At 41.1% G+C, this 27,613-nt stretch overlaps 1 protein-coding gene across 5 annotated transcripts in view; it reads left to right on the plus strand.

Moving 5' to 3' along the window:
* The window catches only part of ACACA (acetyl-CoA carboxylase alpha), a 229,585-nt gene that overhangs the window by 146,147 nt on the left and 55,825 nt on the right, over positions 1–27,613 (plus strand). For all 5 annotated transcript variants that reach the window (XM_037070311.1, XM_037070313.1, XM_037070309.1 and 2 more), the window contains 4 exons: positions 2,306–2,575; positions 9,152–9,249; positions 14,120–14,240; positions 14,798–14,908. In XM_037070311.1, the coding sequence (XP_036926206.1) occupies positions 2,306–2,575; positions 9,152–9,249; positions 14,120–14,240; positions 14,798–14,908 (600 nt within the window). The remainder of the gene's footprint in view (positions 1–2,305; positions 2,576–9,151; positions 9,250–14,119; positions 14,241–14,797; positions 14,909–27,613) is intronic.

Consider the following 27,613-nt stretch of genomic DNA (forward strand, 5'->3'; position numbering starts at 1 on the left):
TAGAATTTGAATGAACCTTTTTCAAATGGGTAGATTTAGATACCTGTTCCATTTGAGAAAAGAGAAAGTGGCAAAACTTTGTACGTTGAAGTGAATATGACAGATTGCTGCTTCTAACAGTTCGTACATCGGAGCCATAGGTATTATTAAGTTGATATTTGGGGACACAGAAGCGCAGTAAAGTTATTTTTCACAAATCACACAGTTAGTAAGTGAGACAGCCTGGATGTGGATGCAAGCCCATGTCCACTATTACACAACCTGTCATTTGATTCGTGTTAAAATCTAAATTTTAGTGTAAATTGAGCAGTAGATGCTTTCTTAGATGTTTGTTTGTTCATTATGCTTACCTGAAACTTAATCTCTTCTAATAAGGCATCTTGCTATACTAAGACCGGGCGAGCACGCTTCATTCTGCAATGGTACATTTTTAAAGGGGGAGGGGGCGGTCGATGAGGAATACACTTTGGAAAGAACATTGATAAAGACTCATGTGTTCTTGGTGCTGCTGTGTTGACACCTAATTAGAAGTCAATATTGCAAACATAATGACTTGGCCAATTGCTGAACTGACTGCCCAAGTGACACAGTTAGAGTCCCCAGGTAATAGCAAAAGATAAGAGTATTATTTGCCTGCCCAGTGCCACATAGACACACTGTTTGCATTAGCATGCAAATGCTGAAGTAAATTCTTCAGGGCCTGCATCTAAGCTGCTTCTGGCCTAGGTGGCTAAAGTTAATATATCATAAAATTTGGTGTAAAATGCCATCTTCCTAACTACAAATGCGTTTAGAGGAAATAGCTTTTTCTTCCTGAAAAACAAAGGAGATGTCGGGTTAGAGGGCCGTGTGAGAAGGCAGGTGAAATGTTTCTCCCCGCACAGGAGTTATATAATATTAACCAGCTTCTTAATATCATGACTAAAATTATCCTAATATTTGCTTGCTTTTTTTGGATGATCTGTTTCTCCTTCCTTTCTCTGTCTTTAATGAGTAGATAAGAGTAATATCTGATCTCAGAAAATGATTGGATTTTTTTCTGTGTATTATATCCGTTTTGATTTGTATTTTGCCAATGGTATAATATATTAAATAGCTTATATTTATCTGTGGGTACTTCATATATATATTTCTTAATGCTGAGAATCACAAATAGCTGTGTGGAAAGCTTCAACCAGCCTGATTACAGTGGATGTGCAATTGGATTGAGGAATGTGTACTCAGAGCTTATGATCACTGGCCCGGTTGAGTCTGGGTGATGCATGTGGCTTTCCAGGGATGCTGCTATTTACATCTGTTAATGGCCCTTCTTGATGGCCGGCTCCCCAATGAGGTGATATGCAGCAGCCTGGGGATGAGGGACCAAGGCTGCAGATGTGGCTGGGCTCCATTAGGCAGGACCAGGAACGATCATTTTGTGGGCTTTGTGTTTGGGGGCAAGTACGGGGGGGGGGTGGGAAGGGAGAGAAGACAAAAAGAAACGGGGTGGAAGGTGGAGAATGGAAACATTACTTATTCAGGTATAGGGAAACAGACAGGCAGACATGAAAAACTGCAGCTGTAACTGGAGTGTGAGTGAACAGAAAAAAATAGAACTAGTGAATAAACAAATAGTAGGATTGACTAGTTCTCATATAGAAGGAGATTAAAAGGAGAGGGCTGTGAGGGTTTGGGAAGAGACATGTCACCTCTGGCTTTTAAGTCAATATCATTTATTTGTTTGGCTGGTCAGACGCTGCTGAACAGAAAGCAGAAATTTACATATGTCACAGTGCAGCAAGAGATTAGTTCCTTGCATCCATTGGTTTTCTGGTTCTGCGAGAAAGTGACAAGAGATACTCACAAGGATGCGATGTTGAGCTATAGTAAATTCTTGCAGAAATGTGAGATACCTGAAGCAAGCCAGAAGTTTCTTGGAAGGAATCTCAAAAAAAATGAACTACTTAGTAGACAGGGTGGTCAGTTCACGATTCCAGATTTAAATCCCAGTTCCATAGCATTCTTCCACAGGTATTCTGAGTGCGTTTAGGTTTTCACTTTTTTTTACCTTCTTTGAGCAGGCCCAAAGATGGAGTTGAGACAACTGCAGTAAACCAGCTGTTCTCAACACAATCTAAAGAAGTGTGTTGGAATGTTTGTTCTAGTTACCCACAGGGAGCTTGGCTCCTTGGCAGTGCAAATGGGTACCTTTACCTGAGGACAGTGTCTGATACCTTTAAGGAACCTGCAGGAAAAAAAAAATCTGCACGTAAGAAGCTTGTATTTATTTGTTTGTTTGTTTGTTTGCTTGTTTCTACTTTTGCAGATTGGCATGGTAGCTTGGAAAATGACCCTTAAAAGTCCTGAATATCCAGAAGGTCGAGATATCATTGTTATTGGCAACGACATCACGTACCAAATTGGGTCCTTTGGGCCCCAGGAGGATTTGCTGTTTCTCAGAGCTTCGGAGCTTGCCAGGGCAGAGGGGATCCCGCGCATCTATGTGGCAGCCAACAGTGGAGCGAGAATTGGACTGGCAGAGGAGATCCGTCATATGTTTCATGTGGCCTGGGTAGATCCTGAGGATCCTTACAAGGTACAGATTAGGAAAACGGACTACTTCCAGACACTGTATGATTATGCATATGTATGTGTGTACATGTGTGGAGAAGTGGGGAGAGGTAAAGGTTTAAGTTCACAAGTCAGTATTTTTGGTGAACCATGTTGGAAACAAACTGTCTCTCATTAGATTCACCTGATTTTTCCTCCACCTCCCAAAATGGATTGCTGATTTTTTTTTGGTTGAACATTAGGTGAAATAGTAGGTATGCATTTAGCATGAGACAGACTAAGCCAAAAATATGTATCTTTAAACTATTCCACCATGGCTTCTGGGACTTACAGTCAGTCAACAGCAAAATCTCTTATATCCTCAGCTTCCTCTCTGATTGTACTCCAGCCTTCTTACTTTGCTTGAAGCCTGCCTATCCTTTAAAGACACTGCCCTCTCAAGAAGTGACTGATTTCTCTTCTCCTGGTATCACTGAGCCTGGAGGGGGGGAGAGTGTTTTCCTTATGCCTCACTGCTACTTCCACACCCTTTTCCCCCTCTTCTCTCTGAAAACCTCCACCTCTGAATCCCACATCATCACAATGTACCATATTAGCGCTGGTCCTTATTGTAGTGTTCCTCAGCCTTTAGTCACTCCCTCTCATTCTTTTCATCTTTTAGTTGCTGGCACATTGTTACCTCTGCAATACCACTCGTCCGGTTGTAATTCTTTGTGGTTACTATGTCTACATAAATAATCGATCCCATAATCTTACTTTTTCTCCTCCAATGGTCCCTTCCTCCATCCCAGCTCAGCCTCTCTTTCCACATAATGTCAAGTTCCAGCATCCCTTTCTTTGCCGCTCCTGCATCCTATCTTTCCAGCCCACTCTCTTCAGTATCCCAAGTCCCACAGTCCTTTGAACACACCAGGATCTGCCACTCTTGATCCTACTACTTTTCTGCTCTGACTCACTCCTTCCTTAAATCTTCATTTTGTTCCTATCCAGCTTCAATTCCAAGGTTAATCATTTTATCACTTTATAGTTACTACCTTTCCTACACCCTCAACTTTTTTGCTTCTCTCTTCATTCTGCTTACTTTGTGCCTTTACAAAAACCTTGTTTAAATCCACCTCTCTCCATGTGCTCCCATGCCTAAACCTACGTGGCTGAACATTGATAGAGAAATACACAAAATACTATTATTGACTGGCCTTACTTTCAATTCAAGCTTACCAACCTTTTGAATGACAGGTTTGTATCTTCTCTCTCCTCAAACCTCTAACACAGTCTTCTCCCATCATCACTCTGCATTGATGACCTTGCTATCTAATTTACTGTGAAAACAGAAGCAATTAGAAGATAGCTTCCCTGAGCTCGCACATATCTGCATCTGTGCCCTTATTCTCCACCGTCTCTCCTGTATTTTGGGTGGAGGGTCCCTGATCCTATCTAAGGCCAATCTCTTCTCTTGTTCACTGATCCTTTCCCTTCTTGCCAGCTTAAAGATGTAGATCAGTAACCCCCCACCCGCTTCTTGTACCATCACTTTCCCCCTCTCTTTTTTTTTACCTATTGATTTTTTTAAATATATTTTATTGATTATACCATTACAGTTGTTCTATTCCCCCCCTTCATTCCCCTCCACCCGCACACTCCCTCCCCCACCATTCTCCCCCCTTAGTTTATAACCACGTGTCTCAACTTCTTTCGATTCTATATTTCCCCCACTATTCTTGCCCCCCCCATCTATTTTCTACCTACCATCTATGCTATTTTCTGTGCCTTCTCCCCAGTTCTCCCCCTCCCACTCCCCTGTTGCTAAGCCTCCATGTGATCTTCATTTCTATGGTTCCACTCCTGATCTAGCTGTCCTCTAGGTTTGCTTTTGTTTTAGGTGTGGGTGTTAATAACTGTGACTTTGCTGTCCTTTCACTGTTCATATTTTTCATCTTCTTTTTCTTCCATAAGTCCCTTTAACATTTCATATAATAAGGGCTTGGTGATGATGAACTCCTTGAACTTGACCTTATCTGAGAAGCACTTTATCTGTCCTTCCATTCTAAATGAAAGTTTTGCTGGATAAAGCAATCTTGGCTGTAGGTCTTTGGATTTCATGACTTGGAATACTTCTTTCCAGCCCCTTCTTGCCTGTAAGGTCTCTTTTGAGAAATCAGCTGACAGTCTGATGGGAACTCCTTTGTAGGTGACTGTCCCCTTATCTCTTGCTGCTTCTAGGATTCTCTCCTTCATTTTAGTCTAGGCTAATGTAATTATGATGTGCCTTGGTGTGTTCCTTCTTGGGTCCAACTTCTTTGGGACTCTCTGAGCTTCCTGGATTTCCTGGAAGTCTATTTCCTTTGCCAGACTGGGGAAGTTCTCCTTTATTATTTGTTCAAATACATTTTCCACTCGTGGCTGTTTCTTTCCCCCTTTTGGTACCCCTATAATCCGGATGTTGGAACATTTAAAGATGTCCTGGAGGTTCCTAAGCCTCTCCTCACTTTTTTGAATTCTCATTTCTTCATTCCATTCTGGTTGGATGTTTCGTTCTTCCTTCTGGTCCATTCCATTGATTTGAGTCCCAGTTTTCTTTCCATCATTATTGGTTGCCTGTGCATTTTCCTTCATTTCAATTATTTTAGCCTTCATATGTTCCTCTAATTTGTGACTATAATCTACCAGTTCTGTGAGCATCCTGATAAAGTGTCTTGAACTGTGCTTCTGAGAAGCTGGCAGTTTCTTGGTCGCTGAGAGTTATCGGCTCTGGGACTTTGAGTTCCTCTTGCGCCATCTTTCGGGCTGTTCGTGCCTGTTCTGTAGCAAGATCAGAGCCCTAGGCTTTAACCGGAGCAGGGGAACTCAGTCGCTGGGTTGTGACGTTGTATGTGGGGGCGGGGTCAAAGAGGAGAAATGGCGTCCTGTCTGTCGCCTCCCACGCTGCAGCCACAGGTGCCACCGTCACCGGGCTTGGAATATTTCTTTCCAGCCCCTTCTTGCCTATAAGGTCTCTTTTGAGAAATCAGCTGACAGTGTAATGGGAACTCCTTTGTAGGTGACTGTCCCCTTATCTCTTGCTGCTTCTAGAATTCTCTCCTTCATTTCAATCTTGGCTAATGTAATTATGATGTGCCTTAGTGTGTTCCTTCTTGGGTCCAACTTCTTTGGGACTCTCTGAGCTTCCTGGACTTCCTGGAAGTCTATTTCCTTTGCCAGACTGGGGAGTTCTCCTTTATTATTTGTTCAGATAAGTTTTCCACTCCTGGCTGTTCCTCTTCCCCTTCTGGTACCCCTATAATTTGGATGTTGGAACGTTTAAATGTGTCTTGAAGGTTCCTAAGCCTCTCCTCATTTTTTTGAATTTTTGTTTCTTCCTTCTTTTCTGTTTGGTTGTTTTTTTCTTCCTTCTAGTCCACTCCATTGATTTGAGTCCCAGTTTTCTTTCCATCATTATTGGTTGCCTGTGCATTTTCCTTCGTTTCAATTATTTTAGCCTTCATCTGTTCCTCTAATTTGTGACTAAAATCGACCAGTTCTGTGAGCATCCTGATCACCAGTGTTTTGAACTGTGCTTCTGATAGCTTGGCTATTTCTTGGTCACTTAGTGTTATCCAGTCTGGGGCTTTGAGTTCTTCTTGAGCCATAAGGTTTTGGTCTGTTCTCACCTGATACTGAGGGTGGGGCAACTCAGTTGCTGGGTTGTGACGCTATATGTGGGGGCAGGGTCCAAGAGGGGCAATGGTGGTCCCATCTGCTGCTTCCTGCCACTGGGGCCTGCGTGGTCTGTCTCACTGCTCACTCCTTCGCCTGGTTTATGTGCACGCGAATGTGTGACCGTGGTCAGTCTGGCACCTTACGCCCTCACTGGGTCTGCCCACTGCTACCCCATGCCTGGGATCCACCAACAGCTCCCTGAGCACCTGGGCTGGTCCCGCGGATCTTTCCTGCCTCACCCTGCCCGCCCCTGGCTCCACCCCTCTTACTGGTCTTCCTGAAGGGTTCTTTGTTGTTGGACTTCTGTATAGTTCTATTTTCTGTGTTTTGGTTGTGTTTTTGTTACTAAAACTTTGATGTCTTTAAACTTGGTTGTGTGAGGAGGCACAGTGTTTCCACCTACGCCTCCATCTTGGCCGGAAGTCCACTCTTTCATTTTCGAAACACTTTTTTCTCTTTACTTTCAGAACAGCAGAGTTTTCCTTTTACCCTCCTACCTGTCCTTTCTGTTTCCTTTGCTGCCTTTCCCTTGTACTTTAAATATAAGAGCTTTTCAGGGAATAATAGAAATATTCTGTATTTTGATTGTGGTGGTGACTATACAAGTATATACATTTGTCAGAACTCATCAAACTACAACACTTAAAACCGATTAATTGTATTGCATGTAAATTATATACTTCAGTAAAATTAATTTTAGAAGTGCATGGAAATTACTGGTGACCACTAACAGGTACTGGGTTTTTTGGTGATGAGAATGTCCTGGAGTTATGCAGTGGTGATTATTGCACAACAAACTACTAATCGTACACTTTAAAATGGCTAATTTTGTGTTATATGAATTTTATCCCAATTTTTAAAATAAATAAATAGAGACAGATGTCAGGGCCACAGAGGCCATGGCAGGATCAAGAAGTCCTAGGCTCTCCTGTCTCAACCCAGCGGGGCCCTCTCACCTGGGGTGTGGCAGGACAGATAGCCTGTACACACGATGGGGTAGGAGGAAAGAAGGTATTTCAGGGTATGGTCCCCGGACCTCTTCTCTTTAATGTGTTTGCCTTCCCTTGGTGATCTCATCGAGTCTTAAAGCTTTAAATTCCATTTATAAACTGATAAGCTTCCAAATTTATGACCTATACCTGATCTTCGGATTCATATATCCATATTCGACATCTCTACCTACATTTCTGCCTAAATGTAGCTTCTAATTTTGTATGAATTCATTCTTCCCACAGTGTCAATAAATGGTACCTCTGTTCTTCCATTTAAGTAAAAGGCCTTGGGATTTTCCTTGACTTCTCTCTTGCTCTCACATCCCACACTTACTCTGTTAGTAAATCATGTTTGCATCCTGGCCTTCAAACTGTATCCAGAATCTACCACTTCTAACCACTTCCACTGCTCCATGGTAGTCCAAATCACTCATCTCTTACCTGCATTATTGCAGTAGTTTCTTAATTGACCTTCCTGTTTCTAGCCTTGGCCCAACCCCTACTAGTCTACTCTCAACAGAAAGTGGAATGATCCAAGTAAAATATAAATCAGATCATGGCTCAAAACTTCCTTCTCATTAAAACAGTTCAATGGCTTCCCAACTCACACAAGTAAAAGCCTTGTAGATTACACAGTTATCTACAAGGCCCTACACAGATTGGCCTTTCAATACCACCCTGCCCTCATTCCTTGCTGCAGCTCATCTCATTCCATGCTCTGGCTCTACCTTGAACCTGCTAGGCATACTCATGCCTCAGCACTTTTGCAGTCGTGGTTCCTACTGCCTAGAGTGTTTCCCCCTCGTCCCCTGGTATTTTCATGTTTTCCTCAGTTCTTTAGGACTTTGCTCAAATGACACTTTTAATGAAGCCTTTCTTGGTGATTCTCTATTTTATTTTTTTCTTAAGTATTATTCCCATTAACATTCTGTTTTAATTATTTTGGATATGTCTTCTCTCACTGGAAGATAAATTCCATACAGCTAGAAATTATCTGTTTTGTTTGTCCCTGTTTTTCCAGTGCTTAGAACAGTACCTTGCACATAATAGGTACTCAATAAATATGTGACTGACATACTAATGACACTCAGCGCTACAAGGTGTTCTTGTCATAAGTCATGCGAAATCAGTGGCAGATTCATGGCCCTTCCATATTGTGCTCACTGTGTCTGCCTAAATGTAGCTTCTAATAAATTGAGTTAAATGGTGGGCATAATTTCTCAGAATATTTAAAATGTTTTTCTCTGTTTACATATTTTTTGGCTGAGTGACTAATTCACTTAAGTTAAACACACTTATATAACTCTACTTTGTATGTGAGTGTGTATTTGTATATATAAAAATAAATTAATTCTGAAATGTCAGTATAATTTTTTAAATGTAAATAGGAATTATGAGTTGTTTATTTAAAAAAGCAAAAGGCTGGAGTTTAGTGGTCACTGATTATTAGCTTTGCATTGACTTCTGACTTTAATGTTGAATATTCTAGTATTGTATTCCTTTTAATTATCCTATACCCATATATATTTTTATGATACTATGGACTTGAGAAAATGAAACACAGTAATTCACTGAGTTCTTTAATTTTGTACTGATATCTTTAATATAGGTGTCACTAAAAACCAGAGAATGACCCTTTAACCCTGGTGAGAATGAAATAAGTGGAATATACTTGGCAGTACAGCTGCAAGACATCTTGTTTCAAGGACAGACAGTCAGTGACTGGAGAAATAGGCGCTTCCATCTTTCAGAGGAGAGCTGTCTGTGCTACATTCTGTTAGACAGTAACTCCAAAAAGTGATGTGGCAATTTAGAGCTAGCTTTGGAACAAGCTGCATTATGCATCCTTTGCTATATCTTCTGGTTATGTGACAATGGCAAATAATGAGTTAAAAACTATTTGTGCTTCACAGGGATTCAAATATTTATACCTGACCCCTCAAGATTATAAGAGAGTCAGTGCTCTCAACTCTGTCCATTGTGAGCATGTGGAGGACGAAGGAGAATCCAGGTAGGTATCTATGTATCAGAATAATTTGGCCATGGTTTACAGGAAGGAGAATATGATTATTTTTTTCTTCACCATCTTGTTGATCATGACCTTGAAGAACAAGATTGCTTGTTACTTATCTAAAGGCCTTAGTTTTGTATCTGACTTCTACCACTTATTAGCTGAAAGACCTTAATTATATTTATAGTATTTATTTATTTTCTGAAAGTCAGAACATGGAAACAATTATAACTAAAACATAAAGATCAGCTACAATCCTACTGAGAGACATATTTATTTTTTTCATTTTATTTTTAAATTACAGTTGACATTCAGTATTATTTTGTATTAACTTCAGGTATACAATATAGTAGTTAGACAATCATATATTTTACAAGGTGATTCTCCCAATATTTCAAGTATCCACCTGGCATTCCCTATATGGTGCTTTACATTCCTGTGATTATTTTGTGACTACTGATTGGTAGTTCTTATTGTTTCACCTTTTTCACCCAGACCCCTACACCCCATTTGCTCTGCCAACCATCAGTCTGATTTCTGTTTCTATGTGTCTGCTTTTATTTTGTTTGTTCATTTACTTTGACAAGAGACACAATTATTAATATATATTATATCTTGCTGTCTTTTCTATATATGTGCCTTTTTCCGTAATAATTAGGTTGTAATAGGAAAACTTTTGTTAATTTATTTTTTAAAAATATTTTTAATAGAGTATACTTTTTAAAAATTTTTTGTTTCTTTATTTTTAGAGAGAGGGGAAGGGAGAGAGAAAAAGAGGGAGAGAAACATCAATGTGTGGTTGCCTCTCACGTGGTCCCCACTGGGGGACTTGGCCCACAACCCAGGCATGTGCCCTGACCAGGAATCGAACTGGTGACCCTTTAGTTCGCAGCCTGCGTTCAATCTACTGAGCTACACTAGCCAGGGCAATTTGTTCTTGTCACTAAAAACTATTTTGGGGAAGTATATTCTTAAAATATAATTTGAGAATATGATTTTTTATGGTCATAGCAGTATTTCATCATAATGAATATATTATATTTGAATGTTTGGACTATTCCAAATTTTACTGTTATATCCCTGGGTATATAAACAGGATCCTTCCACATCCTGTTATATAAACTTTTAGGACTGTCTCTATTCCCTTTGGATTAATTTCTAAAAGTGGCATTCTGGTCCATTTTAAAGATTTTTTTGGTGATTTCAAATTGCCCTCTCAAGATCTGCACTCCACCCAGCAGTTTGTCATACTGTTACCCCTCGTAAGTTTTTTCTACCCTTGCCGACATCAGTTATTGTCAATGAATAAAATAGGATAAAAATGATTGTTATTTTAACTGGTATTTGTGATTACCAGTGAAGTTGAACATTTTTATAATCTATGTGCAAGTGTTTTCCAAAATGTTAATCAGTTGCTCCAGTATCGTTTATTGAATAATTCATACTTTCCTCACTTTTATCGTAATCTTAATTACTAGGCTTTGTATTCTGTGTTTTGTTCTGTTGTCCTTAGGCTAATGTCACACTATTTTAACTATTCTGCTAGGGCAGATTTCATCATATTCTTAGTTTTTTCTCTAAATTTTACTAGCTATTTTTGTCTTTTTAATATATGGCTTGTGTTTTTTAATTCACAAAACTTTTCATAATGATTTTTATTCAAATTGAATTTGGTTTTTAAATTGATGTAGGAAGATCTGACATCTTCATTATATTAACTCTTCCCAACAAGAAATATAGTATTTTTTTAATTTATTAAAGTATATTTTTAAAAGTTTTATAGGTTTTTTTCATATAGTTTGTGCCAGAGGTTACTGATCTATTCTTGGTTCACAGCACCCTTTACTGTCTCAGCAATTTTTTCATAGCACCTTTAGATGAAAAGCTATACCTAACATTTCTGTTTATTAGGTAGTTAGACCCAAACAACTTCTTAAGTATCTTCATAAGTATTTATGCCCTAACAGCTTACTAATCATTAAAAAATGTAATATACACAATTGAAAAAATTTTAAATTCCGTTCTTAAGTAATTACTGTTATTTACTAATGGGATGCACAACATCTCAAAAACCTTGAACTCAGCTTGGACATAGCCACCCTCATTTCTCGTTCTGCATTGAATTTGTACAGAACTTTTATTTTTTTTTTTCCACAAAACTGTGAAAACATAGGTTTGTAACAATAGGACATTGTCAGAAGGAATGTAGCACTATCTAGTGTTAAGCCCTAAACTACCTAAAGCAAGTAGTTCATGTGGAGTTCAACAGAGATCATAGTATTCCTCTCAAAAATTTAAAATACCTTTGGGCCCCTGGGAATTCACTGTGGCACCGCAGGATGCCTTGGTGTACAGTGCAGCTTTGGTATGATTTTGCCGATTTTTACATGCCCATTCTTAAATGTTTTGCATTTTTGCTTGTTACTCTAAATGGATTTCTCTTTATTACTGGTATTTTAGAAAGTTATTGAGTGTGTATATTGCTTTTGTTAGAGCAAATTGTCTTTCTTTTTTGAGCTTTAGTTTCCTCATCTATAAGGTGAAGATCAAGCAGACTAATGTATGTGAGGTCCTGGCAGGTGTTATCGTTACCTGTAATAATGGACATAGTATTACCTATCACACTGGCTTGTTATGAGGATCAGAAACGATATTTATGAATGTGTTTTGTTAATTCTATTACACCATCCAAAGTTTTTCATAATAAATAACATTAAATTTGGTACTACTTAAAGAATGGTAGCCTCAGTGATAGAAAACTCAGATCACAATGTGGAAAACATTTACTCTTTTTCATGTAATACAATGAAAGAAGATGGCATTTAACAGATCGCCAATGCCTGTGAAGTAATATGCAGTCCTTAGGAGGGAAAAGATCTGCTTTGCCAGGAAAGCTGATTGCGCCCATGAGACTTTGTGACTATGTGGCATGTGGGCCTTATAAAAAGAACACATTAATTTCTCCCTTCCCCCTACCAACTTAATATGGCTCATTAATTATCTCTTTAAGGGAGCTAAGCTTTACCTGTATCATAACTTTAGAATCTAGATACAGAACCAAAGGAAGAATTGGAGAATTTTTGGTAGAGGCTAAAAATAGAAGGGCAAGAGAAACTGGGAAGCAGAGATGCAAAGCTACAGACCAATAGCAAGGGCAAAGAAAGGAACTGATGGAGGGCTCGAAGTAAGGAAGGGACCAAAGAAATATGGGGGCCAAAAAAAACTAGTTTAAGAGCCACTATGGGATATTTATTATTTCAATTCATAAAACTGTGCCCTCGGCCAAGCCTTCTGGGTACACATGGAACAATAAATAATATATGCCCATCTCTACTTCCAACTTTGTCTTTTTCCTTTCTTATATTAGTGGCGTTCTCCATCTCCCATCCCTGTTATCAGCTATCACTCCTAGTCCCTGCCAAGGGGACAGACGAGTGACTCCCACTGGGTCCACAGGATGCTTTCTGGACAACTCGGCCAGCATTTCACTTCTACGCATGTTCCACCTGCCCCTCCAGAGGCCTATGGCCAGGAACCCTCGTGCACACACTTGATATTTCCAGAGGAGCAGGGCTGGGGGTGCACTGTTTTGGCCTTCCCTTTCATCCCTGTCTTAGAAGGAGAAAGGATTTTTAACTTTAGCAACCAGGCTTAGCATTGTTACTACCCCTCTGGATTTTTTTATTCCTATGTAATATTTATCTACAATTGATGATTTAATGGCTATTTCTTATTATAAAGAGATATATAGGTCTATCAGGAAGATACCTAGCCATGTAATATGAAAAATAGAGACACTTATTGAAGAAGATACAAGAAACATTGCACATAGGACAGTGACACCTCAGTCCCCTTCAAAGCAGGCACCTTGGGGCCTCACACAGTTTCCCCAATCGCCTACAGCTACCCCACTGTATTTTCCTGAATCTCATCGGCAGTCTGAAATCTCTTCCTTTTCAAAGGTGATTTTACTTTGGGGAAAAGCCCGAAGTTGTAGGGCACCAAATCTGGGCTGTAAGGGGTGCTGAGTCACCTGGGTGATTTGAAGTTTCACCAAAGACTGCACAAGATGTGATATATGAGCAGGTGCATTGTTGTGATGAAGCAACCAATCACCAGTTATCCAGAGCTGTGGCCTTCGGAATCATCCGAATAGTTTCCATGAAGGAATGTTTAAGCTTAACACAAAATTCAATTAAGATTCATTGCTCTACTTGCTCAGTCATTTTTAGTGTGTTGGCCACACGGTACACATGCTCACTCAATGGCACCCACCTCCTTCACTGACTAGTACATTGAAGTCATTGTTACTCACACATGTACACTCCAGCCCACTCTCCTTTGGCTGCCAGGTTACATTAAAGTTGTGCAAACCATTCTCATTAACAATAGCTGGATTTGTTCTGGACAGATCTCATGTATTGATCCTGCCTTTAAGAAACCTGTTCTAGAAAACAGGAGAAAGTATCTACAATCTGAGTATCTTCTACATGTCAAGTCCTCTCCTCATTGCTTTAATTTAGCTCTCATGTCAACCCTTAGCAGTAGATACTGTTACCCCATTTTATAGGAGTTACCGCTATCCCCTAAATCACACTGCTGTATGTGTCAGAGCAGGGATATAACCCTATCTACTTAATTCCAGATGTGCTCTTACTTTTACATGATATTGCCTCCAGACAAAATAGGTACTAAGCTAAAAAGGAAAGATATATGAATAAAGAACATAGAACTCTGGTGTTATACTCGAATATAAGCTACCAGTATGCTTTTTGTACGTTTTTAACAGCCTTTTAATGATGATTATTCTTTTCAGAAATTGTTCTTACTATGTTTAACCTTTATAATTTGGCATGTCTGTATCCAATAGGTACAAGATAACCGATATTATTGGGAAGGAAGAGGGACTTGGAGCAGAGAACCTTCGAGGTTCTGGAATGATTGCTGGGGAAACCTCGTTGGCCTATGATGAAATCATTACCATTAGCCTGGTAAATCTTGCCTGAATTGACTGTGTAGCTAAGGTGTCTTTTTGCTCCATCACTGCTATTGAGTCCAAAATGAAAGCATCTTTTAAAAATTGCATATCTACAATTTGATTTTAATTCTGCATGATAATGAGAAGATTGGATAGTGTTAAGTAATTGAATTTCCCAGATAAATATAGTACCTCCTTTTAGCCTTTAGTTTAATTTATTTCTCCAAATATTCTACCAAAGTTTTAACAGCTTGAATTTCTTTTCCTCTTACTGCTTTCTTTGTTTATACCTCTACTATAGATGCTAAGCATCTGTGAAATTGGCAAAAGTATAAGGGAAGGAAAGGGGCTGTGAACTTTCAAGTGGCTTAATACTTGAATCACTCAGTGAATTCTGTACCTTCTTTTCTTTGCTCAGCAAATTAGTATTGTTTTGTAGTGTTATTAATTAAACAGACTTCAAAAAGCACTATTTTTCCCTGTTAACGTGGGTTTTACAGATCTACACCTTAGTTTTTACAACTTGGGAGGGGACATAAATATGTGATGTGTAGAATTTTTTTTTTTAAGGTTACGTGCCGAGCCATTGGAATTGGTGCTTACCTTGTCCGGCTTGGACAGAGAACCATCCAGGTTGAAAATTCTCACTTAATTCTGACAGGAGCCGGGGCCCTCAACAAAGTAAGTTTCTGGGGTTTGGGAGAAGTATGTGAAACTGTTTGCAGGTTATTGCCAAGTCTTGATTCAGGATCCCAACAGGGAGTAAGCCATTCAGTCCATGCCTCCCTTGATCTGCCGCTTCACCTCTCCTTCCATCTTCCCTACCTGTTACCTGGCTTGCCTGTCCATGCATCCATTTGACAAATATTTTAAATATCTACTTTGTGTTGGGCACTGTTTCAAGCCCTGTGGATATGTGAATGTACAAACCATCTAAAACTGCTCCAAAGAGTTTCCCTTCTGGTGTGTCTTTCTAGAAGAAAGAAAATTATTGGAATGCTTCTATTCTGCCCTTCCTCCTTTTTTCTCATCTCTGAGGAAGGGGCATGAGATCTATTTCCAGACATAGAGCTACCTCTGAAACATCCTCTGAACATGTTTAAGATATCAAGTTTTAATGTTTTGAGAAATTTGTGAGTGCACCTCTGAAAAAGAGCAGGCAGCGTGGTCCCTTGTACATAGAGGAAGTACTTGGTAAATCCTGAATGGGAAGATGGGTAGATGGATGGATGGCAGGGAGAGTATGAGATAGAGGCTTCTCTTCCCTTCAAAAGAAATGCTTATGTCTTTTCTGTCCAAGCTCACTGGGGCTTTTCCAAAGGGGTTAGAAAGGTATGGTGAGGTTGTTTCTTGTAAGAGTGAAAACTAAGAATAGCTGAAGAGACTTCCAGCCAAGATGGAGTGGACACACTGTGCCTCCTTGCACAACCAAAGTTAAGGACAACAAAAATTTAGAAATAACAACAACAACCAGAACAGACAGAAAATCGAACTATATGACAACCATTCATCCAGACTGGTAAGAGGGGTGCAGTTGGTGGCCAGTGGAGAGGGGTTGAGGCAGGAAAAAGTGGTGGCTGGCAGACCCGGGTGTGCAGGCTGCGGTTGGCGGACCCCAGGTGCACAGGTGGCAGCTAGCAGACCCCGAACGTGAGGAGTCAGTGACCAGTGAGGCACACAAGGTGGCCGGCTGACTGCTGACACACATTGGGGTGCAGATAGACTGTGCAACTCAGGGCCCCAGCGCTGGGAAATAAAACCTAAAAGCACCAAATGAAAACACTTATGGGGGTTGAGGTGCCGGGAGAGACTCCCAGCCTCACAGGAGAGTTTGTTGGAGAGACCCACAGGGTCCTAGAATGTACACAAGACCACCCACCTGGGAATCAGCACCAGAAGGGCCCAATTTGCTTGTGGGAAGCGGCAAAGGGGACTGAAACCTGAAAGAGAGTAGAGCAAGTGTAATTGTTCCCTCTCTGACCCCGCCCCCACAGACAGCATCACAACCCAGCCACTAGGTTGACTGGGTTGCCCCACCCCAGTGAACACCTAAGGCTCCACCCCCCACTATGTAACAGGCACGACCAGACGAAAAAAAATGGCTCAAATGGAAGAACAAATCAAAGCCCCAGAGCCACTACTTTTAAATGACCAAGAGATAGCCAACCTATCAGATGCACAATTCAAAGCACTGATGATCAGGATGCTCGCAGAATTGGTTGATTTTGGTTGCAAATGACATGAAAAGATGAAGGCTACAAGTGAAATGAAGGAGAATGCACAGGGAACCAACAGTGATGGAAAGAAAACTGGGACTCAAATCAATGGAGTGGACCAGAAGGAAGAAAGAACCAAACAGAAAAGAAGGAAGAAACAAGAATTCAAAAAATGAGGAGAGGCTTAGGAAACTCCAGGACATCTTTAAACGTTCCAACATCTGAATTATAGGGGTATAAGAAGGGGAAGAGGAAGAACAACAAGTAGAAAACTTATCTGAACAAATAATAAAGGAGAACTTCCCCAGTCTAGCAAAGGAAATAGACTTCCAGGAAGTCCAGGAAGCTCAGAGAGTCCCAAAGAAGCTGGATCCGAAGAGGAACACACCAAGGCATGTCATAATTACATTAGCCAAAATTAAAATGAAGGAGAGAATTCTAGAAGCAGCAAGAGATAAGGGGACAGTCACCTACAAAGGAGTTCCCATCAGACTGTCAGCAGATTTCTCAAAAGAGACCTTACAGGCAAGAAGGGGCTGGAAAGAAGTATTTCAAGTCATGAACAGACAAGGACCTATATCCAAGATTGCTCTATCCAGCAAAACTTTCATTTAGAATGGAAGGGCAGATAAAGTGCTTCTCAGATAAGGTCAAGTTCAAGGAGTTCGTCATCACCAAGCCCTTATATGAAATGTTAAAGGGACTTATGTAAGAAAAAGAAGATAAAAAATATGAACAGTAAAAAGACAGCAAATTCGCAGTTATTAACAACCACATCTAAAACAAAAGCAAACTAAGCAAACAACTAGAACAGGAACAGAACCACAGAAGTAGAGATCACATGGAGGGTTAGCAACAGGGGAGTGGGAGGAGGAGAGAGGGGAAGAAGGTACAGAGAATAAGTAACATAGACGGTAGGTAGAAAATAGACAGAGGGAGGGCAAGAATAGTATGGGAAATGTAGAAGCTAAAGAACTTACAACACATGGACATGAATTAAAGGGGGGGAATGTGTGTGAGAAAGGGTGTGCAGGGTGGAGGGGAATGAAGGAGGGGAATAGAACAACTGTAATAGCATAATCAGTAATTATATATATATATATATAGAGAGAGAGAGAGAGAGAGAGAGAGAATAGCTGAAGATACAAAGGATGATGTACTTCTGACTTCTTTTCAGGGATAGAAAAATTATTTTCTGTCTAGAGCCCAGGAATATGTAATAGTCTGGGGCCAGCTGGCTGACCTTGTGCAACCATATAACCTCTCAGTTCCTCCGCTTTCTTTATCTGTCAAAGGGGGATAATTTACACCTTTAAATGATACTGTGGAGATCAAATGAGAAAACATAAGTAAAAGTACATAGTACTTGACACAAAGTGCTGGATCTCATTACAATTTCAGCTCTCTTTTCCTCTCTCCTACATGGTTTGGTGATTGAGCTGGTGGAGTTACATTCATGCTAAATTGTCTTGGATATTGTGTTTACTAGACATGCACAAACTTTTTATCAAGGCTTGACCTTCAGGTGGAAGGATAGGAATTAAGTGTCCTATCCTATCACTCCCATTTAGAAAACGTTGATACTTCCATTGGTCCAATTAGCTTCTGGGGATGTCAGAAATGAGAATGGTTTGATGTGATCAGCATGTTCTCTGAATTCATGTGTCCTTCTCTGGGCTTGCCTTTCTCACCAAAGAAATGGTGAGCTTGGATGTCCTGCTCCCTTTTTTGAGTAGCCTAGAAGTAAAGATTATGAACTGCCACCACTAAAGGAGATTATCGCAGTGGGAGAAACTGCTGTATCCTAATTTTTTTCAAGTTGCGCTTTTAGATACCTTCCTAGGATAAGATATCGACAAATGTTGAAGAGAACTGTCACCATCTTTATCAGTGAGGATGGAATTTAAAGAAGACAACTGTGTTTCCATAATACTCTCATACCTTAACAAGAGCGCATTTTTAAATGCATCATGTTACACTGAAAATTCTTATTTTCTCCCTGATACTGTGTTATACACAAAGAATATTACACAAAGCAAAGACTTTGTTGTTGCTTTGTTGGGGTGTTGCTGCTGGTTTGGGGTTTTTGGTGGTGATGGGGTTGTGTGTGTGCCTAAAAACTTGCCAGTTGAATTGTGTTTGTGCTGTTTAAAAAGCTGTAAGGATTTTCCCCCCCTAAAATCTGGTTAAATTGTTACAATCAAATTCATTATATTTGCCATCTTCCTACCCTGCAGGGCTGCTTGTTAAAGGAGAGGTCCGATTGCACAGGAAAAGACAAGTAACGCTGCAGCTGTAACTTACCAACAGTGCTCGTTTCCAGAAGGACATGATCATTTGTAGCTGAAGGGAATGATCAGTTATAGAGGTTACCTAATCCTGCTCCTCCTGCCTCACTATTTTCATGTCATTGCCTCTTAAGTATAGAGTTGTATTACCAGAAGACACCCGATTACATGCAAATTCATTAAGAATGTCCTATCTACCCCTTTGCCTATGAGGTATGAAAAAGGAAGCTGTACAGGAGCTTCATGTTCGGATCGCTTCCTCTGACTCATTGTGCAGGTTCTGTCTTTGTACTGGTGACTTTTCACACTGTTTACCTTTCTTTGTGTAAGAGCCTCTGTCTCACATTCTCTGGGTGTGTGCAGTTCACTTAAGTGCATGTCTCTTCCTGTATCAGTGCTGGTCTCTCGTTCTCTTTGTGTCTGTATCTTGCTTCTAGATCCCTCTCTTTCTCTGTGTGCCTCCCTAAGTATCTGTGTGTGAGGAATTCTTTGTGTATGTCTGAAACACTGTAGAGTGGAAATGTAGGTGGTATATGCAAGCTTTAAGATTGCAAACATTTGACCCCTACCTTTTTGAGTCTTCATCCTTTATGTTAAACATTGGGGTGAAGAATAAGAAGGGAGGGGGTGCGCAGAGGTTGTAGGGAAAAAATCTGTGTGTGCAAGTGCCAATCCCGTTGACCCCTTTGAAAATTGAAATAATGATAATGCGCGTCTCCTGACTGCATCAAAGTATCAGCACATCAAAAGCCAGGAGGCATGAAATGCAAATGATAAAGTGAAAGCAGATGGATTGTGCATGATCGCCTGATGCCCAATGAATTTTAAAAGGTGCCGGTTTGCAAATGGGGTGGGGGAGGATTGGAGGTGGGGGGACTGAAATAAACACGTTATCCCTGCAATTTTTTTTTGTTCTTGACGCTCACTCCTGACAATATTTTTTCACACTTGAGTGAATACCCACTCCATCTCTCTCTCCCTTTTCCCCCCTTTCTCTTTTTCTCTCGTCACCCTCATCAACTCCCCCCACCACCCCTTACACGTCTCAGGTCATGTCGCTGCAGCTCCAGTGGAAATAATAAGATATAAACCACGAGGTTGTTATTTGCATAGAAATAGCATGGAGCCCCAGGCAGCAAGGGAGAAGGACACAGGGATCATTTGTCTAAAATTTTAATGAAAACTTTTGCTGAGGCAGAGATTTTTTAAAACTTTCTTCCTGCTTTTCTGCACCCATCCCCACCCTCCCCAAACTCCACCTCTGATTTGAGTTAACATGGTTTAATTCGAAGAGAAAGGACTGATACTCCACATATTATATTGCTGTAATGCAGCAACATATAAATCGTTTATTCCTCTAATAGATATGAAGCTCGAGACACACACATTTCTGACTTAATACATTGCATGTGTGCACCAGCTTTTATGGCTATACTCCATCTCAGTGCACACACGATAGTGCCCTGTCATTAGCCAGCCTGCCTTTAATTAGTTCAGACCTTCCTACCTTTGCTCCCAAAGACTCCTCCTTTTTAAAAGATTTGTTTTTGTAGTCAACAGCAGTAGCCTGCATATAAAATGAAAATATTCCCGTGGTTTCCAGCTTTACTTTCAGTGGTTTTACTGTTCACATACATGTTTCATTCATGGACACCATCCTTTGCCACTGTCCTTTGTTCTAAAACCAGAAAGTGCTTCCCACATTTGTGTTTTTATCCCTTTCCCCTTGTGATCTCAGTATTTGTGTATTCTCGCTCCCTTTTTTTGCCGTCTTGCTCTCTGTTGCCTGCAGTTATTTGTAAAGTATTACCAAGTTGAGGAGAGAGACAGGATCTGGGTTTTCCTGAGTGTTGCAGCAGCAGTTTTGACATTGGCAGTAAAGGCTGTGGGCTGGCAACTAGGGGCAGTCTGGACGACTTTATTGGAAACATAGGATCAAGAATATCTGGCTGGCTCCTTGCTACTTTCTGGGTGGGCTAGTGGTGCCAGGGCCATTTTACAGGTGAAGGCTAAAACTGCAAGTGGTAAAGTGACTTGGTTCCATTGACAGAAACTAGATCAGCATCAGAACATGAACTTGCATGTCCCCAAGTTTCATTTAAAGATGGCTTTGTGCTTAATGTCCATAAAGCCTGACACAAGAAGGTAGTCTGGTCATTTCCCTTTTTTTCCATATGCCGTGAGAGGGATGGCATGAATAAGAGAAGCTCTGTGGCCTGAGCTCTATGGCTCCATGGCACTCAAAATAGTAGGTCATAGGTTCCCAGCTCTACAAACTGCAGGCCCTGAGTGGCGGCTTCTTTGAAATGCCTCACTGAGTGGTAAGGGCAGGTTTGATGGATGTGACAAACTACCCCACTTGAAGGGACTCCTGCTGGCCTGGCAAAGGCAGTGACCTATGTGCTTAGGAGACTGGGAAGATAGACCCTTAAGGGGTTGAGACAATTTGTAGTTATAAACTGCAAAGTCAAGGTGCCACTGGAAATTTGCAGTAACTTTCCGATTTACTTCCCCTCCCTCACAACTCCTCCTCTGTTTCTATTTAATTAACATTTAACATAATTTCAGGTGGTAGATAAGCTTAAAGGACCTAGTGTTGTAAGGGACACTGATGATGTAGGCTGGAGCCTTCTAGTTCTCAGTCCATCGCCCCAGACTTGGTGAGAGCTCTCTCTGTACACAGAGAAAACAGAATTTGCAGTTTATGGCTTGTCCTCTGGACAGTAACTATCTGTGGGAGTAAGGCAGGTGCCAGTGGCTGTGATAGATGTGTTATAGATTCATTCAGGATGTGTGATTTATGACTTCCTTGTGATAAGCATTTTAAAGCTTCTGCTTTGGGTGGCGGGTGGGAATCCCATAATCTCCTCCCCTTAGCCAGATCAGGTCCCTGTTTCTACTGCATTTCTTGGTGGCAGGGGATGGCGGGGGGGAGAAAGTATATGATAGGTGTTGTTAGGACTCTCTTAGGATGATAGAGAGCTAATTCTTCCAAACTTGCTTTTAAGACTTGGTCTGAGTTCCTCTCTTTATTTCAGTTTTCAAATATATGTTTTAATGTATCTGCACAATATGAAATGTGAGGTGTTACTGACTCTTGGGCACAGTATCAGTGCTTGTAGCACTGTACATTCTGCATATTCAGCCATGACTCTGTGACCTGCAGCATAAGAGCAGACGGAGGCTCGAGGAGGGAAGGGGAGACTTAGCTCTCCTTAGGCGGCGGCACTGTAACCCTCACATAACTTAACAAGGTGGAATAGTTAAGAGCATGGGCTCCAGAGCAAAACTGCCAGGTTTGATTCCCGGCTGTACCACCTAGTAGTTGTGTGGCCTCAGACAATCTGCTTACCTTGAGTTACTGTAAGTAAACCACTAGCATGGTAGTCTTTCCTGAGGTGCGTGCATTTAGGGTCCCTTCTCATTGCAACTCATTCATTATCCAGGCCCTGGAAAAGAAATACAAACACAGCATTTTCTGTACTTTCTGGTCCTTTGAAGGCAAAAATTCCTTTAAGAGAATATTAGATGTCAGTCCTCACTGTACAGTACATTCCTGTATTGACTTTCTCAGTAGATGTTATCTAAAGACAATCACCGCCCTTGGGAAAGCCATTAATGTGAACGGCTCCATGTTCAGTTCTGATAGGGTAATATACGTGTCAGTCATCTGTCTGCAGGAGTCCCCAAGGACTTGTTGGTACAATAGCCCATAATCACGCTAAGTATCATTCTAGCAATTTGCATTTTTAAAAGTCCCTAACTACCTATTTTCACGATGGACAGTCTCTGTACTCCCGAAGCTCCAGATGGGATCACTCTCCTCTCTAAAGAGGGCATTTATGCTTCCTTTCTTAGCAAACCTTACTCCAGCATTATGAATGAATTCTCAGAAAGGATTGCAATGGAAACTACTCCTTAGTTTTCAAGCCCTCCTTCTACTCCTGCACACAAAATATGGGCCACCCTGGCTCCGTTGTTGGGTTTTGCTTGTTTTTCATTTGATATTCTTCAAGTTTGATAGAAACTGTTCCAAGTATGTGTGACTCAATTAGTGACCCATAGTCTGCCAGAGGCCTGATCCCGAGCTCCCTGGTTTAGAAAAATTGCAAGATGGATTAGTCACTTAGAGCTTCATTGCAGAAGTCACTTCCGACTCTCTAAGACAGTGCCATCTAGGTATGGTGGCCTAGAGACTTGTGATGGGAGAACATGCAGTCAGTATCAGTCCAGAACTTCTACATGAAGTGAAAGCTCTGAGGCCCTACCTGGGGCATTGAATGTAGATTAAGGAATTACTGTGTTTGACAGCCTATTATAAACATGACTCAAACTTTTTGAAATCACAAAACCTTTAGATTAAAAAAAAAGCAAACAGGCCCTAGCTGGTGTGGCTCAGTGGACTGAGTGCCAACCTGTGATCCCAAGGGTTGCTGGTTCGATTCCCAGTCAGGGAACATGTCTGGGTTGTGGGCCAGGTCCCCAATGGGGGGCACGTGAGAGGCAACCACACACTGATTTTTCTGTCCCTCTCTTTCTCCCGCCCTTCCCCTCCCTACAAATTAAAAAATAAAAAACAAAAAGAGCAAACAAAGACCTTTAGATTATTCCTCCCCATAGGCAAAGCAGCTTTGGTCTTTAATCTTTTGGGGGTCTTACCTTCCTCTGTAAAATCCATTTCTCTCTTATTAATCTTAAATTCTCTTTAATTTTTAGTAGTTTGTTATTCTATGAAAATGGATATTGATTTGTAGCCAGGGAGCCATATTAGGCTGGGACAGGGGTCTAAAAAATGTGCCACGCACTAAGGTATTATATATTAGTGAGATTAGGTATTAGTGATATGTAAAATTATTGCATACTAGTGAGATTAGAAATAGTTGTAAAGTATAATGACTTAACTTTTTATCTTGTTTCTTATCTGTATTATAGAAGAACAAGTGCCATGAGGCAGAGGTAGTGTTGCTAGTGGTACCCATGATGACACATGGCCATAGAATTGTAATTGTTGGGAGTGGAGCATCCTCTAAAAGTCCAACCCTTCCCCTCCCCACCCCAACCATTGTTTGAATGTCCTCTGTGACATCATTGCCAAATATTCATTTACTTATTCTTGAAAAACTCAAGGGAAGCTCAGTAGTTTTTGAGCCAATTCCTTTGATCTGTATAAAGTTCTGCCCTATATTTAGCAAAAGTCTGTTTCTCTGTACTAACTCCTCTTAAAAAGCAGTGTTCAAAATTAACAAAACAACTCCCTGTTTTATGGTCTCACCTATGTAGAACTGAACGGAACCAAAATCTTTCTCATGTACTTTTGCTTGCAGAGTCTGGTATTGCCTCAAGAACAAGCATAGTAAAGATGAAAATGCAATTCAAAGATAGAAAAGAAACTGGATTCATAAATAATGTTCTTGCCAGCTAAAAGCATTAAATACGCAGTAATTACAAGAGGAACAGCCGAAACTCAACTCCACTTTGAAGCACTCTGTGGGGCCTTTGGGGTCTGATGCACGAAGTCGTAATCAGGCTTTCAGAGCCTAGTGGGTTCCTGCTTTCCCACCACCTACCTGCCTAGTGGAAGTCAGAATCCTGACACACAGTTGGAGGGTAGGTCTTTTGGGTGCTGTATATTTTAGGTTAAACCTCATTGGGTCTAAGGTTTGGTGGTAGTTATTTCAGGAATCAGTAAGGTGATGTAGACTGAGATACTCTTAAAACTCTAAGGGCACACACAATCTTTAATGCCGGAGTTTATTACCCTCTCACCTCAGTGAGCAGTCTCTGGCTCGCTTCCTCCGTGCAGACCTCCATAATACCTCTGCCCTACTTCCACAGTGTCCACTTCAGCCTCCAGGGTTGTGTTGCTTCCTGAGTATTGGAATGAAGAAATGCCTCTACTTAGCTTCTGTGGCATGTTGGGTCTCTCCACTTTCTGCCCCTAATGAAACATTGTCTCTGAACCCAAGCTAAGTGCTCTCTTAGGACTGTGGACATGGTCTCTTAAGCAGAATGGTTCATCTTCTTCATTTTCCTGTCCATCATGTGTTACACCTTCTTATGCTGGATTTTCTTCACCTTTCTGTCTTTTTACAAATGTTCATAGCTCTGTCTTTGTGTTCAAATTAGTGTTCACCTGAAGCTTTACTATTCCATCCCCCTCACCCTTTTCCCCTTAACCTTACTTTTCTTCCAACCCCAGCCTGAAACCCAAGTAAATTAGCTTCTCACTCCTGCCCCACCGCCCCCAGTTAAAAAAAATCCCATACTCCTCCAACAGTGTCTGTTCTTGGATTTGCAGTCAGCAGCCATCTCCAATAACCATCAGGCTGTCAGCTTTGCAGTTCCCCACTACCTCCCGCCTCCCCCATCATTCACCAGAGAAAAAAGAGAGCCAGAGCAAGAGCTTGAAATATATCATGCAATAGTGTATCATGAATTTGTTGTGAATCACAGCAGTGAAGCAGGTTTATTTATTTCTGAGACCTTAAATCAATACAAAGTAGGTCTCTTAGTTCTGAAGCTGGGATGGAGTGTGAAAAAATGAGCCCATTGTACTCTTAAAACTTTGGGGAAAGGAGATGACAGCTATATAATTCCATTTACCAGGCACTAGGGGCTTTAATGTGAAGGTGACAGGGAGCTCTTTGTGCATTTAGAGCACCATATCTTCTAAATAAAAGATCTGTAGACTTGATAGTGGAGCATAGCTCTGAGTTTAATAATCTTCAAGCATTAGACCGAGCCAATATGTTCCCAAGTCAGAGAGGTCCCCCCCAAACACTCATAAATTAAAAGTGCAAGAATTGCACATGTTGGTAGATTAGAAATGCAAGAACTCCAGTCTTTTCTAAGAAGACAGACTTGGGCCCTGGCTGTGCACAAACTGCTGTGTGAATATGATAAAGACTCTGGAAACGAGACTGTTTAGAAACCTGCCTTCTGGCTGTTCATCATTATAGGGAATGTCCCCTGTGCATGGATCCAAATCTAGCTATGTTCCCTTTCATTCAGAGTGGCCATCCTCACAGTCTAATCAGCTAATGTACACAGTTAGGAGTGTTGAATTATGAAAGGAGAAGCCTTCGGAGCTGTTCAGATGGAACTACAGATTACCATGCCTCAGGTTCAAGTTTTTCTGGTTGATACTTGACTGTTCCCTAATTTTAAATAATGCTTCAATGTCTGGAATTTAAGTCCTTTAAAATAGTATGCACATAAGAGAAATTGAAAAATTGGTTTTTATTAAGGAAAAGAAGTCACCCATATTTAACCAATAGCATAAGATGCAAATATGAGAAGTCAAGAGCATTGGAATATATAATCACGTTTTGAGTATCTTTCTTTTCTGTGTGATCCATTGATAAAATATGCCTTTTCTCAACAGATAAATCAGGTTTGTGCAGCTCAGTAGACTCATGAACAATAAGGGGATTAAGAGTGTCAAACCCCCACAGTTGAAAATCCTCTTGTAACTTTTGACCTCCCCAAAATTTCAGTCATCCCTCAGTATCCACGGGCCATTGGTCCCAGGACACCTGCCCCACCCCCAGTGGTACCAAAATTCACAGACAGTCAAGTCCCTTATATGAGATGAGGGAAGGCAATGCATACAGTCAGCCTATACATATCCATAGATTCTCAACTACAGATCGAAAATGCTGTGAATTTCCACAGTTGGTTGAATCTGTGGGAGCATAACCAGGGAATATGGAGGGGCAATTGTACCTTTATTTATTTTTTCAAAAATCTGTGTGTAAGTCGACTCATGCAGTTCAAACCTATATTCTTCAAGGGTCAGTGGTATAATACAACTTTATTTTATATAGAGTTACTAGATTAATTCTAGCCCAGATATTGAAAGAAAAACCTAGTTTCAAGATGCAGTTCAAGATGGTGGCATAGGAAAGTCCTGAACTCCTCTCCTCCCAGAGACACACGAAGAAATATACAGCTACACGTCCAGCAGTTCCCCATGAAAACAACCTGAAAACTAGCGGAACATCTGCTTCATAAAAAAGCTAATAGAAAGGCTACAGTGACATGGGCAGAAGAGGAAGAGACAGGTTCTCACCAAAAACCCCACCCCTGGCGTGGTGACCCACAGTCAGGAGGGATATGGAGACAGAGAAGAAGCTACTCCCTGAGGAGTGAACTAGGGGTTTATATCCTACACCAAGACACCCCAACCCTTGGATCCTGCCCCCAAAATGTCTGGCTTTGAAAGCCAACAGGAGACTTCTGGTCAAGATGGTGAAGTAGGTAAACCCTGAACTTGCCTCTTCCCACGACCACATCAAAATTAAATTACAGCTTAAGTATAGAACAGTCACCCTTAAGAACCACCTGAAGACTAGCTGAACAGAACTCCTATAACTAAGGATATAAAGAAGCCACGTTGAGACTCGTAGGAGGAGGGACAGAGGCACAAAGTGAACTAGTTCCTTACCCATATGTGATTAAGAATCAGGAGGGATATCTCAGCTATGGAGGTCCCCATCGAGGAGCCAGAGGATCCCAACTTCACATTGAGCTCCCCAGCCTGGAGCACCAGTGGCAAGAAGTCTTCACAACAACTGACTAAAAATCAGCAGGGACTCGGTCTGGGTGAGATGGAGGGCTCCTAAGACTCAGGTGCCCTCTTAAAGGGCCTGAGCTCATACTTGCTCACAAATACTCACTGACTGCTCCAGAGAAGGGACAGCAGCTTGAAAAGTGCCAGGAACATACAGGGAAAAACTGAATTCTCTGGCTGCAGGGTGAGGTCTGGAGGGGCAGCTTTTTCTGGGACTAAAGTGCCAGTAGGCGCCATTGTTCCTTGTTGTGTCCTCCTCTGCTCCCCGCTCCCTCCCTGCCCCCCCCTCAAATAAAACAGCCTGCAGACA

Source organism: Sturnira hondurensis, unplaced genomic scaffold (genome assembly GCF_014824575.4).
Source record: "Sturnira hondurensis isolate 20B ecotype Veracruz unplaced genomic scaffold, ASM1482457v3 Scaffold0018728, whole genome shotgun sequence".
Classification (NCBI taxonomy): Eukaryota; Metazoa; Chordata; class Mammalia; order Chiroptera; family Phyllostomidae; genus Sturnira; species Sturnira hondurensis.